The sequence below is a fragment of the Rhinichthys klamathensis genome, unplaced genomic scaffold, assembly GCF_029890125.1.
Source record: "Rhinichthys klamathensis goyatoka isolate OS25496 unplaced genomic scaffold, OSU_Roscu_1.1 h1tg000319l_1, whole genome shotgun sequence".
NCBI classification, from domain to species: domain Eukaryota; kingdom Metazoa; phylum Chordata; class Actinopteri; order Cypriniformes; family Leuciscidae; genus Rhinichthys; species Rhinichthys klamathensis.
Window position 1 is genome coordinate 333,729 of NW_026606835.1, and position 15,196 is coordinate 348,924.

Genomic DNA, 15,196 nt, shown 5'->3' on the forward strand with positions numbered 1-15,196 from the left:
GTGTAAAATTCAGAATTGGAAGAACTGGCTATGTTTCAATTCATGGGTTTAATCTGAATTTAATTAGTCACGACTCACAGGAAGTTGAATGGATTTGAATTAGAATGACAGGAGAAGGAATCTATCTATCTATTCATCCATCTATCACTCCATTCATTTGTCTATCTATCCATCCATCCATCCATCCATTGTATCTATCTATCCATCCATCACTCACTCCATCAATTCATTTGTCTATTTATCTATCATCCATCCTTCCATAATATCACCATTCGATCCATTTATCTATCTATCTATCTATCCATCTATCATCCATCAATCCATCATATCATCATTCCATCCATCCATTGTATCTATCTATCTATCATCCATCCATCCAACCTTTAAACCTTCAAACCTCAAAGCTTTTTAAACTTTTATACCTTGAGTTACACAAGAATAAGTTAGATGAAATAGGTGTAACTTGTCCTGCGCTGTTCATGCTATGGGCTGAAGTGATACCCCAAATTTTGCAGCTTGTTGAAGCAGATCAAGCTTTTGATTTTCACCTGCTGGACAAAAAAAAGTGAAAGAAATATACACTTATAGTAACATTTTTGTTTATATTTGTGGGCATACAAGTTTTTTAACACACCTGATGCATTGCTGTTACCTTTAGTACATCATCTGGGTACTCATAGTGTTAACACACTACTTGCACTATTTATACTGCAAAATTGTGTAGAATATCACAGAATATCATATTTAGCACTTGCATATTTAAGCAACTCAAAGCCAACATAACATACTTAAAAATACTTTCAGTATCACACCCTGTTAACAAACATTGTTTTTGCTACACCCAGATCACACGCTGTGCGACCTTCCCATGCGAGATCAACGCCCCAGAAGAGTGTCTGTGGACAGATTGGGTGACAGAGAAGATAATTCAGGGCCGCCAGTCCGACCACTATGCCTGCATCAAGAGAGGAGACGGCTCCTGCGCCTGGTACCGTGGAGTCGCGCCACCCAAGAAAGAGTTTCTGGACGTAGAAGACCCTTAAAGTATCTCTCTCTCCCTCTCCACATCACCCAATCTGAGATTCTTACAAATATCATAGATAAGGTGTAAGTTAATATCGACATAAAGACAAAACTTTACCAAATTGAAATTTAAACATCTTAAGGCTAGATTAGTGTACAGTCTTCATTAGATATCGCAACATGAGATAGAATGGAGCGAAAGTAATGACCCCCACCTAAGGCATCGTGTGAGGGACAATCTTTAAAACGAGAGCACTTTCTGCCCCCCAAAACAGCGCTTAGGTTTCTCTCTGCAAAAAGGACTGAACAATCTCCACAATCTCCCAAAACTGCAGTCTCTCAGCTCATTTCGCATTTCTGGTATTCTGGTCCAAATCCACCCAGGGTGGTAGTGAGAGTATTACTTTTGAAGGCAGTGTAATTTCCCAAAGCCATGCCAATTGGTCCACTCAGATAAATGGTGAGGCTGGACTTCCCAGATAGTTCAAAGATGTGCAGGGACCTGGAAAGAACTTAAGACAGCTGGGGTTTGGGAAAAAACAAAAATTAAAGACCAAAGTCGATGTCGTTAGACATGAATTTGTGATGGAAACAAAATTTAGCTGCTGACCAAATTATAGAATGTTGAACTGTTGTATATGAAGCTGTTCTTCATTTCACCTCCACTGCTTTTCATCATCATTTCATGGTGCATCCTTCGTTTATATAGGAAAAATGAAGTAATAACAATGTCAACATCTATTATTCTGACGACAGTTCATAATTAATTAGCAATATACAATAAGTTCCTCTAATTCGATTTTTTTATGCACATTTATGAATCAATCATCCCTAATTTGTTTTGTTAGTATGTTTGTTTACCTTTTTGAACCTTTAACTTGTCTCAAACACCTACGATAAGTCAGTTGTATGCATTTATTCCTCCGTTAATAGTTCAGTGATGATACTATTTAAACTTGTTGCACTTTTTAAAGACAAAACCAAGAGGACTGTCTCCTCTTTTTTGTAACTCTCATTTTCAATGCTTTCGTTCTTGTTTTGCAAATGCTTTAGCTTTAAGCATTACAGCATCAGTTATCTAAGATCCTAGTGAGCTCTTTTACCTTCCGTATTGGTCTTCTTTTATGTGTCATTCGATTATATACCCGAAGAGGTATGTAAGACTTTAGTTGCCATGGCAATGGGAAGACCCTTCGTTTTGCCCTAGAGTAAAACAAGGCTGATTGGATTGGCATGCAAAGACACAGGCCTATAGCATGCGCTGAGAAAGAGGAAGCAAAGAGCGAGGTTCCTTCCTTCTGTGATGTTAATAAACTCAGGAGTTTATTGGCAGCTTGAGAAGAAGGCAGAGTTGGGTTGTTGCAACTGTCCCCTGATTGGGCGTTGCCAAGTCACGTGATTGACTGAGGGTGAGGCGTTTGAATACTAGTTGCTAGGCGCTTCGTCAGGGTGAACCATGTGTCCCGATGTGGTCATAGTGTTAGAGAGAAAAAGAGAGAGAGGGAGTAGACAGACCGCTGATGAACTGACGAAAGCAACAATAAAAGTGTTGATCGATTTGGACGATATAATGCATCACAATCATTGCATAAAATCAACACAGAGATCATTTGTATTGACAAAGGGAGCATTCTTATGGGTAATCGTTCTATTCATGCCTTTCTATTTTGGCTATCAGTGTTCCAGCATAAATGTATGAAGCTTTTTTTTTCCTTTTGCTTAAGTGTAATTTAAATTAAGATTTTTGTTTCAATATCCTCGCTTCTTTCTTCATACCAGAAGCATTGTCATAAACAAGCTTGAACTCTTATGAATAGGCTATATAAATCTACAAGGTTAATGTTTAATATGCATCGAGCTATAACTACTTAAACTGCTTTGTATTAATTGTTATTGAACTTTAATGGCGTAAGTTAAATGATTTTGTTTCCACGTTTCTACTTTTTTAAAAATGTGTTATTACCTTTGATTTATATGATCATTGTGTCATTTTTACCAGTCTTTGTCTTTCTCTTTTATGATTTGCTGAAAAGAGCAGGAATGTGAGGCCTAGTGTCTGAACCACATGATAAGAGTTGTGGTAGAAGAACCCGACTATGCATGTCTTTGATGCTTTTTGTAATTCCCATGTGGATGTTCACTTGACGGATAAATATACAGTATTACCAAATAAAACATTAAACTACATCAGCTCGTCCCATTAGTTTTTTTTTTTTTAAGTCTATGAGTATTTATACATGTGTGTTTATGAAATACTTCATCATAAAGTAATATAATTGAAAAATTCATAATTGATTTTATATATATATATATGTGCAGGAAAAATACGTACATATACATACACAACAACAAAGGTACAACAGTTGTTTTGTTAATTGATGTTGTGGAAACTTGGCCTTAGTTATAGTATGTTTTTGCCCATCAGGGTGAACATTTGACTGCATATGTACCTTCACAAAACTTTAATGATCAGATACTGCCCTCATGTGGCAGGAATGAATAGTGAGCGCAAAGTCCTAGATAAAATAAACACAAGGTCCACTTTGGTTCAACTCCCATGAGTTATCACAGAGCGGGGGTTTATTTCGACAGCTGTCTGTTTATTTTATCATCTTATAATGATGAAAACAAGTACATAACTCAGATAGTTCACAGTGAGGGCAGGATTTTTTTTCTTCCAAATTAAAGGCACACTGTGAAATGCTCTTTAAAACTGATGTTTAATATACTCTTCTTTATCCCACTTTATGCTCATAACTGGTATTTCAAACATAAACGTTTATGATCTGACTGTATATTCCTGAATGTCTGACAGTTTAAGAAAAACCTGATAAAATAACTTCACTGTTGGCTTTAGAGGGTGTTTAAAGCATTAAACTTTATATATATAAAAAAAACATCCTGAGAGATGTTTGTGGTAAATGATAGCATTTGAGGGAAACAGTTATTCAGGTCATATACAACAGGAACAGATGAAAGGATAACTGAATCAGGTTTATCCAATGTCCATAAACTCTCTGTAACTAATCTATACAAATCTAACCTATTCTTTGCAGCAGTCAGGGCCAAATGTTCAAAAACTGTCCATAAATTATGCTTTAGTGCATTACTTTGTGTCATGAAACAAAACCTCAATTCAAAAAGCTTCTTTTTAGCAACTTCTTTAGCAAAAAAAAAAAAAAAGAGCTTCTGATTGGGTGATGGCTCATGCATCCAGTCTGGATAGGACAGTGTGATTGGCTGGCACTCACAGGCCCTTGTTGAAGTAGACGTAACTGACACGGTCCCCGTATTGAGAAATGATGGACTCTCTGAGCTCAGGTTCCAGCTTGGTAACAGCCATAGAACTGCAAATCAATGTGCAAATGACTGATTAGTCTGATATGGCTCAGAGACAACAGTTACTGTGATAACAGCTGAAAGGAGCTTTTTTGAGAAAGATAATGGATTGAGGAGCAGCAAAAAAAAGTTGTGTGAATAAGCTTCATGCCATAATGAATCTATGAAGCTCCAAAATTGTCTGCTCTAGTCACTTCTGGTCATTCAAGCTGCCTTGGAAAGTGGTAAATATATATATTTAAAAAATTACAAAGGTTTGGGGTCAGTAAGACATTAAGGTCTGGTTTCACAGACAGGGATAGGTTAAGCCAGGAGTAGGCTTTAGTTAAATTAGGACATTTAAGTAGCTTTTTTTTAAAATGTGCCTTAGAAAAAACAATACTGGTGTGCATCTTGTGACAAAACAATGGCACTGACATTTTAAGACATATCGGTGCAAGTTCCTTAAATATAAGACAGCTCAAATGCATTTTTGTATGCATTTTAGTCTGGGACTAGGCTTAAGCCTCGTCTGTGAAACCGGGCATAATACTTTCATTCAGCAAGGATGCATTCAAATGATTTAAAGTGACAGTAAATTATGTCTTTCAACAAAAGATTTATATTTTAAATAAATGCTGATATTTTGAACTTTATAAAACAATTGAGTGATAATAATAAGAAATGTTTCTTGAGCACCAAATCAGCATACATCTAAAAATATTTCTTTAAGATTGTAATAATATTTCACAATATCACTGTTTATACTGAATTTTGATTAAATAAATGCAGCCTTGGCGAGCACAAGAGACTGTCAATTTTTTTTTTTTAAATCTTACCGACCCCAAACTTTTGAACGGTAGTGTATATTTGAGGAGCTACTTTAAAGAGATACTATCCCTCTAAAAAAGATGTTTTACATGCAAACTTTACCATCTCTGAGGAAACAGTGAACACGCTGCAGGCACCATGAAGATCAGACTGTGAAGCAGAGTAAGGCATGTTGTCATTTCTTCTGCTGAAATAAGATCTCATATATTAGCCATATCAATCGTTGCTATTTTCATAATAAGAAATGTGATCACATACAATACGCCAACCATCATGACTTGCAGTGGCCCATGAAGAAATGTGATTTTCTGCAACAGATTTAAAGAAACAAACAAATGCAAAGATGTTATATATAAAACCATTCATCTATAGGTGTTTCTAGCCTTTACAGACCCAGGAATCCCAATATAAAATAATGAATGATAACAAATAAGACTGTCTTTGTAACACTTTATAATAATTGTATTTAATTTCTACACACTGCACATTAAATCATTAGCTAATGTTCATTCAAATAGTTAGAAGTGTCATTAAATTCTCTGGATCAACAGTAACATTTGTAACAATTATTGACCTGTATAAATTGATAACTGACAAGTTTTATGAGTCCAACTCAACAGTCGTTGAGGGGTTAGAAAGAGTGAATTTATAACAGAAACACCTGCAGATCATAAACTGGCTATTTTATAGCCTCTTTATTCCATTGCGTGCTCCTCGGACACTCCTTGGACAACATCTTAAGACTCACCTGCATGAATCTGTATTTTTCCAGCCTCTGCATAATAATGGGGAGTATGACTGGAAAGAACAAAGGAAACGGCTCAGGATTCAACATTGACCGCTGGGTGAGGGCTGGTTTATTTTAGCACTGAGATCTGATAACACTGGGCAAACTCTGCACTTACTCATGCCTGGAGCTGCCATGGTAACTCGAGAGATGACCACCTGTGTGATGCCCTTGACAGCTGCTTTCTATGACAAACACAGACAGTATACAGTATTTATTCAGTAACTTAAGAGCAGAGAAATGCTTATAGTGTAGAAAGACATCTGATCATTAAACTGATTATTATAATCATTAAACACATTGAAATCTGTTTAAACAGATGGTTCTGCTCATTAGTTTACATACTCCGGCATGTATGATGCAGTGGCTATAAATTATTATAATAAAAAAAGTTTAAGGACAAACTATGTAGGCATTTAAACAGGCATTTGTGTAATTTCTGTTATTCATTTTCAGTTCAATTTAATCTTCTGGAATATGCAGCTTCTTCAGGGCAGTACTAAATAAAGAATAAAATGTTTTATGATATATCATTTTGTAAAAATGATAAATATCTTACAGATTCTGCAAGGGGAATGCCAGGGTTACACCCTACTCTTTTTTTTAATGACCAAAGAGAGCCAGGACCTCAGTTTAACGTCTCATCCGAAGGATGGTGTTTTTGACAGTATAGTGTCCCCATCATATATATGTATACATAGATGTCACATCCCAGACATCTCGGCACGTCCGCCATCTTGGAACGGTCAGCGTGTCGTCACTCACAGTGACAATCAATAATGCAACAACATTGCGCAGCTTCTGGTTGGGATAACCTTTCACGGGTGAGAATGCGTAGTTTTTTTGGTATATGTGTATTAACTCAATATTACAGGTTTTTACTATGGTACTTTTTAATGTTTTTACTTTTACTATGGTAACTTTTTAATGCTGTGTTAGCTGACGCCTTCGTCGTCTTGTATTGTGTAAGTTTAGCAAAATCATCTGCTGAAGTCTATTGCAGATATAGATATTCATACATGTGTCTAACTACAGTTGGCCTCACTAACACCTCTTCCAGCAGAAACCTAATTTCCCAGGAGGTCTCTCATCCAGGTACTGACCAGACTCAAGTTCAACCCTGCTTAGCTTCAGTGGGTGACCAGGCGAGAGCTGCAGAGTGATAGCTGCTGGTTGCATCACCCTGATACAACCAATAAATGTCCCTCACCCTTGAGTGGCCCAGTTTATTCCCATCTTCATCGGTCACAGCAATGCCGTTCAAAATCTCCCTGTATAGGAAAGAATAAATCTGAATATACTAATATCTGGACATGTAAACCTACTGAGTAAGACCCACCAAAACAACTAGAAATTGAAAAAGAGGGTCTCACTGTTGTCTCATCATTGGAATGTTCACACAGTTAGCAGCGGCAACGGCAGCGAACGGCACCCAGCGGGCCACCAGTGGAGGAGCTTTCTGAGGAGATAAAGGTTAAAGATGCTGAATTAGAAATGGATGATGTATTACCACTGCAGATAAGACTGTAAAAACTGATAAGACAGATAAAACTGATGATGGAAAAAAAACCTTTTAATTATTTTTACTTTCATTTGGTATTTCATATGCAAAATTGTCACAATTTTGTGGAATATAGTTACAATTTACTGTAGCAGATTTTTCAGCAGCCATTACTCCAGTCTTCAGTGTCACATGATGCTTCCCTTAAGTGTTCATTTAAGGCTGAGTAATACCTTTGTGTAGAGGTTCAGCCCCACTGCAGTGGCCAGCGCTGTGCTTGTTGCCGTCACATAAGCTATTCCAATCTGCCTGGGCAAAGAAGATACACACAACACAACCAAAACCCATTTCTGTTACTGAAGCTTATCTGTTATTTGAAGCTCCTTTCCAGACATCTGTAAATAAATCGCTAGATATCATGGGACAGTCACATTTTAAGTGGTAGACACTTTGCATACCTACCATATGACCCAATTCTTCTTATAAGAGAGCAAAGTTCATGGAAAGAAAGAAGTCAAAGGAACTTAACTTACTTTTGTGTGATGGGGGAGGCAGCATTGCGATTGGTGTAGTTGACCAGAGCGTTGAAAGACTGGTTAACCCACTGCCAGAACACTACAGCAGGAACTGTCCTACATGACCATACAAAATAATTAGTTAATCTTAATAATATATGATACCTAAAATAAATATTAGATTGAATTATAATAAAAACAAAAACATTTTAAATGCTGACCTGTAAAACTGAAGCATGAACCCTGTGATGGCCATACCCCCAGGCACCTGAAATGACATTCTCCCTATTAGGTTCATCCTGTCACCCGTGTCTGGGTGAAATGCCGAGTCATACAGCTTCTTGGCATAGTGTAGCTGCTCCTCGGTTGTGCCTGGAGGAATAGAGCCAGCTCTGAGGGAAAGAGGAAGGGACAGAAAGTAAGAGACAGGAAGAGAGGCATAAAGATAACCTCATCAAATCAGTGTGCTTCTTCACCTGCAGCTCTCCACTAACACTTTGGCTTCATCTAGTCTGGAGTCAGGTAGCACAACAGTGCGCCAGTCAGTGATGTTGAAAAAGTGTTTGAGACGGCCCATGAACGTGGATTGATCCCAGCGTGGGGCGTCGATATCAAAGCCCTTCATAGCTTCCATGGTTCTCTTTCTCCTTCCAAAGAGCCAGGGTAAAAAAAAAAAAACAAGAAAGAAAGAAACAACACATAAAACAACAAATATTCAATACATCAATGGTTTCCAGTTCCAGTCCACAGAGACCAGATCAAACTAAGGTCCATAGAACAAAACAAATGTGAAGTTTTGAATGAAAATCATGTGACTAAAATCATGTGATCAGACTAAAGTGGTCTGAAAGTTTAGCACAAATCAAATGCAATTTTTTTTATTCGCAAAACGTGAATTTCTATTATTGGGTGACCTAAATGTGGGCTCATTTTCTATCCCCATTGTGTTATAATATTTTGTTTTTAACTGGTTTCTCATCTAACAAAGCAGGGTATCTCTAAATGCTATGAGAAAAGCCCAAAATCATTGCTCTCACGGTGAGGCCAGCTACGCAAACAGAAGTATGGATATCTGGCTAAACAGACCAGGGCTGCGTTTCCCAAAAGTATCGTAAACCTTAGTTGATCAAAGATCAATTACCATCAATGGTCTCTAAGATCAATTTAGGTTTACAATGCTTTTAGGGAAATGTCTTTCTTGACTAGTAAAATCAAAAGCTGGACTCCTGAGTGTCTGACCAACTTATCATCAGTTTAGTTCAAAATTAAACTTTTACATAAAAAGTAATTTTTCACAAACAATATGGTTGTTAAAAAAACTATTTGAGGATACTATAAATATCCTTACACTGCAACATCAAGTGTACTTTGCATTAAACACGTAACATGCAGATTGTAATGTATGTATTATCAAATGTAAAGCAATGCATGAGCAAAGCAGGTGATGGTGGACCAGATTTGACATTTGTAACATCACCATTTACAGCAGTGAATTGAAAGCACAAGTGCACAAAAGGCAATAGCTACACAAAACAAACAAGCAGGCAAGGACTGATTTTCAATAGGTCCAAACATGTCAAGACAATTTTCATTCTGGTCATTTGTTTCCTTACTGGTTTGACCTGATTTACTGGTATTTTAACAGAAAGATGTTTAAAACATACACTCTAATTAAAATAAAATATCACCAAACTAATACAACTATGCACAGTTTACTATACCAACTAGGCTATGTTAACAACAAGCTTAAAAGAAAACAGACCTCGCTATGTCATTTCTAAAGTGGTATAACAAAGTAGGCGTAAGCGTTTAAAACATAAATAATTCTCAAACATTAAGAAGTTTTAATTTTCATAAAACCAGCCCTGCATTAAAATTACATTAGAATCATGCAAAGTAGAAAGGCTGTAAGTTGTCTAGCAGCTTGCATCAGTTCATGTTCACTGTACACAAGCACCCGGATATGCGCTGCCAAAACAAATCAGACAAAACCATAAATATAAAATATGCCACATTAAAATACCTTTATTTAGCGCCGTGATACTCTTGTTTATATCTCGTGGCGCTGCTTCAGTAGTAAAAAACAATGAAGTGATGATGTGGGCTTGCAACAGTAGACGAGCACGTGGCGTTCTATCCTCCAATCCCCGAAGGGAAGAATCTCCCTCCCCTTACACTAGTGACAGGATAGGAGGAAGTCTGGCTCATTTCCGCAAATCGTTTACTTCGAACAGTAACAGTTCACTGTTTCATGCTCTAAAATGTTTCCAGTAAAGCATTTCTAACGTGTGTGCACAAATTACGTGTATAGTACTTTTTACTATTTAATTTTATTAATGCAATTTCGTGCATTCCAGTTCCATTTGCAGACGAAAAAAGCATTTAGAACCACGTGTTCACTCCAAATGCTTGTCACAAATCGGACTTGTCCGAAAGAGACGATTCTCTCGGTTCACAGAGTCGTTAGCTGAAATCTGAATAGCATATTGCTTGTATATTTCCCCATATATTTATATTTACGTTATGTAGAAATGAAATAAAATACTATAGAAATTGTAAAATTTGTAAATGGTTGCCTTTTCGAAGGAAATTATTTGAGGAATCGGATCAGATTCGTGAACAAATCGTTCAGAACAGGTTCAACTAATTGATTGATTCAAAAGACTCGTCGGGTATATTTCTATTTTCTATACATAATTAATACTGTACATCACATTAATCTGTATGTAACCATCTCATATGGATTTGGTCAATGAGTATTAGCTGTTAAAATATATGTTTTTATTTCTGTATCAAAATATAATTTATAACGATATTAATTAACATTAAAATGTATAGTTTGTTAGTTTAAATCATAGGTTTAAAACAGTTAGCAAAACTAAAATGTTTTTTTCGTGAACTACGTCAATTTGCGCCCTTTGGAAATGCACGTAGGTATTGCGTACTACGTCATCCTCTCTTCCCCCTAGTAACCCTCCGCGGCGTCTCAGGGAGGCAGAAGAATCACAAGATGGTGAGTTAAAGCGCTTACAATAAACGAATTACTACCTGTAGACGTTTTTGTTTGAGACTCAACATTATACTCCCCGTCACATTGTGAAATTCAGTCATGTTAGCCGTGTTGTCCGAGGAGAATTGTGGATTTTTTTGTAATCGAGTGGTATTAAAGATGAGCAGCGGTTCTCGGTCATGGATGAGATTAACGTTAGCTTGCAGGACTGTTTAAGTGTCACGACTGTTCGAGAATCGCTTAAGCAAATGTTATGTCTCTTTTTATGCCTATTTTTGGGGTAAACTACATCAATATCTATTTTCTACATCCCTTGAGTAATAATTGAAACCTGTTTGTTTGTTTGTTTGTTGATGCTCGTGCGTATGACGTCATGATGCAAGCATTGCATAAAGTCAGAGCATTGTATAATCTGCGCTATTTATTTGATTTTTAGGGTTTGTTGTCGATTTTACGGAAACTGAAAAGTACCCCCGACCAGGAGGTGCGGATATTGCTTCTAGGGTTGGACAACGGTGGCAAGACCACCTTACTGAAACAGTTGGCATCTGAAGACATCACTCATATTACGCCAACACAGGTGACACGGTTACTGTAACTACTGCATTCACATCTCAGAAGAAAGCCAATTAGAGTTAATGCATATGCAAAGCAAATTACTGGATCAGCTGTGTTTTATTATCGCAACTGTTTCTTTTTTTGTTCTAGGGTTTCAATATCAAGAGCGTCCAGTCTCAAGGATTCAAATTAAATGTGTGGGATATTGGTGGTCAACGAAAGATCAGGCCCTACTGGAGGAACTACTTTGAGAACACAGATGTACTGGTGAGATCATCCGTCCGATTAACAGTCATCCCACAATCCACTTTAATTCCAAACACTTGTTTAATTGGATCTTTTTGATTTCAGATTTATGTCATTGATAGTGCAGATCGCAAAAGATTTGAGGAAACGGGACAGGTGATTCTTTGTTGTTATGATTGATTTGCTCTTCCAAACTATTTCTGCTCTCAGTGTTTAAATAAGTGAATTGATCTGCATGCAGGAGTTGGCTGAATTACTTGATGAGGAAAAGCTGAGCGGTGTCCCAGTCCTGGTGTTTGCAAATAAGCAAGACCTGCTCACAGCAGCTCCTGCATCTGAAATAGCCGAGGGTTTGAATTTGCACACTATCCGAGACCGAGTGTGGCAGATCCAGTCGTGTTCTGCCCTCACCGGAGAAGGAGTCCAGGTCACTTTAGTACACATATTGACAGCAAAATTTGACATTTGTCCATTTTTACAATTTAGACTAAATTGCTTAAATGTTGTGTTTCAGGATGGCATGAACTGGGTCTGCAAGAGTGTGAACGCTAAGAGAAAATAGAGATACTGTAACTTTCACCCTGGACGCACATGTAAAAGTTCATGACTTTGAAAAAACTGTCAGTAGGTACAGAAAATGAACGCACCCCTTCAAAACTATTTAAACTCACTTTTGCCTCTTCTAATGGGTCTGCTATGGTCCTGTATTCATACAATGAGTTCAAGATAATAGTATCCTTTCTTTTAAACTCAAAATTAAGAAAGTACATCCATGTGATTTTACATTATAGTCAACCATGATTTGACTTGGTTTCTTTAGTACATTTCTTAATTCATTCTGCCTTCGTTTCTTGAGATGAATGACTTGTTTTTATAATAAATGTTATAGTTATTTAGTGGAAGTTGTTGATGAGACATTTGTAGAAGTGGCAGCCTTCATCATTCAATTCAACTGCTGTCTCTTGTTAGTTAATCTAAGGTCATTTCTCCTGAAAGTAACAGAGATACGAATGAATTTACGGTACGCAAATTCAGAAACATCAGTATTGTACAGAAGCATAGGGGACCATCGGCAGGATATGAAATACATTTTTGATAATTAAATGTAAATAATGTTCCACATAGCAAATTATTTTCTGCATATATATATACTGTTGAATTTTACAAATCCAGCATTTAAGGATTTCTTAGAGCTCTATACTGTAAGTGGCCTGTACAGCTGTAATCTATACACTGACGAGTACAAGAGGAAGTTTGTGATCATCACACCAATATTATTTCTGTATTGTCAACGAATGTCATGTTGTGTGTGAAATTGCTGAAGCATACTAAGTAAAACACTGAAAATATGTGCAAGTGTGAAGTTTTATTGGCTGAAAATTGTTTCAGAGTAAGTAATCATACAATAATGTGTGTGTTTTATTTGTTTTTTGTATTTGATTTGAAATGGAGTCACTGCACCAATGCTTATACATTAGGATATCTGTCAGACACACACCCTCACAACATATGGTGTTGACACAGGCACAACGACTTGCCAAGACACACTTCACATACACCTACACTCACATGATATTGCTTATTAACCAATACCATTCTGAAACCATATGGTGTATTGTTGCGTGCTATTGTATTAGTTAAAGGCACAACTGATTTTTCAGAATACATAAATGTGGTATAGGTGGCACTATTGACCATGTTTACCATCCTGGTATTATTTTGTTTGTTCAGTTCCTGATTTTCTGTTATACTGGCCTAAGGGTAAATTAACAGTACTGTGCAAAAGTCTTAGTAAGTGCTTAACAATGTCAGGATACACAAAAAAAATAAACACAGTAGAGAATGTCACAGTATCAAAACTCAACTCAAAATGAAAGCTAAGGTTGTGGTTAGGTATTAATACGGGGGAAATCAGAAAAATAACAGCTTCCATAGGCTAAAGGATCAAGTATTTAGTGTGACCTCCCCTTACACTTGCAGGACCCTGGCTCTCTTAAACCTAAATGGAATGGAACCCTAATTAACGTAATTGTTAACACCTGTATTTTTCCTACTATTTCATGTCAAAATGACTGCTGGGAAAAAGGTCTATTACACAAGGTTTGTGCAAGACATGCTTGAGTATTACATACACATGTTGTTGGAGTTTAATTCATTGGAAGCTTGCCAAATTTTAACCATGTCATTCATTTCAAAATACCAAAGATCACAGAATTTAATGGACAAAATCATAATTTTGCATCAGCAAGGCCACTCTGAAAGGCCAAACAAACTGGATACTCAAAAAGTTGTATTCAAGCTGTTATAAAGAAATGTGAGGAATTAGGAGATGTCAAGGACAAAAAAAAAAGGACTGATGAGAAGTTTCCCAAGAGTTTCATTGAGAGACCGAAAGAAGTCCAGCAAGGACCTGGCTCAGCATCTGGCAGCTTCATCGGGATGCCAAGTTGACCCTTCTACTGTGTAGCAAATTCGCTCTATGAAATATTAATAATCAATCATAACTTGTTATGGTGTGTTGGAAAGCTGAATACAGGAAAGCAATAAGTTGTACCATTGTTTGAAGTTCAGCAGATCAACAGCCTGAGCAAACCATCAGTTTAGTTCTAACACGCCCTTCTTAAAAAGGGGTAAGGATACTTAATGCCTCAAATAATGAGACTAAGTTTGATACTTGCATGTCTCGTCCATTTGCATTAAACTGTCCTGATGCAATTTGTTGAGGCTCCAGTTGATCTTTGCTGATGTGGTCTTGATGAGAGAGAACCAGTGGGTGTCAGAGGATCTTTGGTGAATGGAAAGACAAGGCCGCAGCCTGGTGCAAGCTTGGGAGTCCTTGAGGGACTTCTAGTTCAGCATCATCTTCACATTAGGACTTCTCAGGAAGGACCGAGAGAGTAAGAGAGCCAGAGGCTAAGAGCGCAAGACAGCTAAGAGAGCAAGAGGACAAGAGAGCTAATCTTGTGATCAGTGATTTTTAAAGCGTGAAGATGTCACACCCTCTGGAGGTGCGTGAGCCAATACGAAGCGGTCCCTTTTTACAACCCTTTGTGTTCTAGCAGGGCATTTGAATGTGTAATTTCATTGGGTGTTTATGAAAAGAATCTACAAGATTCTTATAATACTAATGCGTCAAAGTTAGAAGAATGTAATGTAAATTAACAAAGGGGGGACGAATATTGGAGTTTATAGAGACTAAACATGCTACATGATTTTGGTTAACCATAGTATGCAAGTCATGTTTCCGACCAAAATAGTTTAGAAGAGAGAATGAAGACATAGGCCAAACCACATAAAAGGAAAATCATGAGATGGAAAATTAGATGCATGTTAATACATTTATCACATGGTTATATATATAGAATATATAGGATTAAAAGGGTTAATTTCTCCTTCTCAGCAAGAAT

At 37.0% G+C, this 15,196-nt stretch overlaps 3 protein-coding genes across 3 annotated transcripts in view; 2 read left to right on the forward strand and 1 right to left on the reverse strand.

The window, feature by feature from the left end:
• timp2a (TIMP metallopeptidase inhibitor 2a) overlaps positions 1-3,210 on the forward strand; it is a 28,085-nt gene extending 24,875 nt beyond the window's left edge. Inside the window, exon 5 of the mRNA XM_056271424.1 lies at positions 846-3,210. Coding sequence (XP_056127399.1) covers positions 846-1,043 — 198 coding nt within the window. The 3' untranslated portion in view covers positions 1,044-3,210. The remainder of the gene's footprint in view (positions 1-845) is intronic.
• Positions 3,211-3,969: 759 nt separating this feature from the next.
• sfxn2 (sideroflexin 2) lies at positions 3,970-9,982 on the reverse strand. Its single transcript, XM_056271402.1, has 12 exons — positions 9,856-9,982; positions 8,452-8,622; positions 8,197-8,367; positions 7,994-8,092; positions 7,694-7,769; positions 7,333-7,418; positions 7,170-7,230; positions 6,078-6,144; positions 5,921-5,970; positions 5,431-5,480; positions 5,275-5,322; positions 3,970-4,370 (listed from the first exon to the last, which is right to left on the reverse strand). Exons 1-12 carry the CDS (start codon positions 9,903-9,905, stop codon positions 4,271-4,273), a joined length of 1,029 nt encoding a protein of 342 aa, XP_056127377.1. The 5' UTR covers positions 9,906-9,982; the 3' UTR covers positions 3,970-4,270.
• Positions 9,983-10,072: 90 nt separating this feature from the next.
• arl3b (ADP ribosylation factor like GTPase 3b) lies at positions 10,073-13,140 on the forward strand. Its single transcript, XM_056271435.1, has 7 exons — positions 10,073-10,208; positions 10,834-10,988; positions 11,422-11,565; positions 11,694-11,810; positions 11,895-11,945; positions 12,031-12,216; positions 12,304-13,140. Exons 1-7 carry the CDS (start codon positions 10,073-10,075, stop codon positions 12,349-12,351), a joined length of 837 nt encoding a protein of 278 aa, XP_056127410.1. The 3' UTR covers positions 12,352-13,140.
• The last annotated feature ends 2,056 nt before the right edge of the window (positions 13,141-15,196 follow it).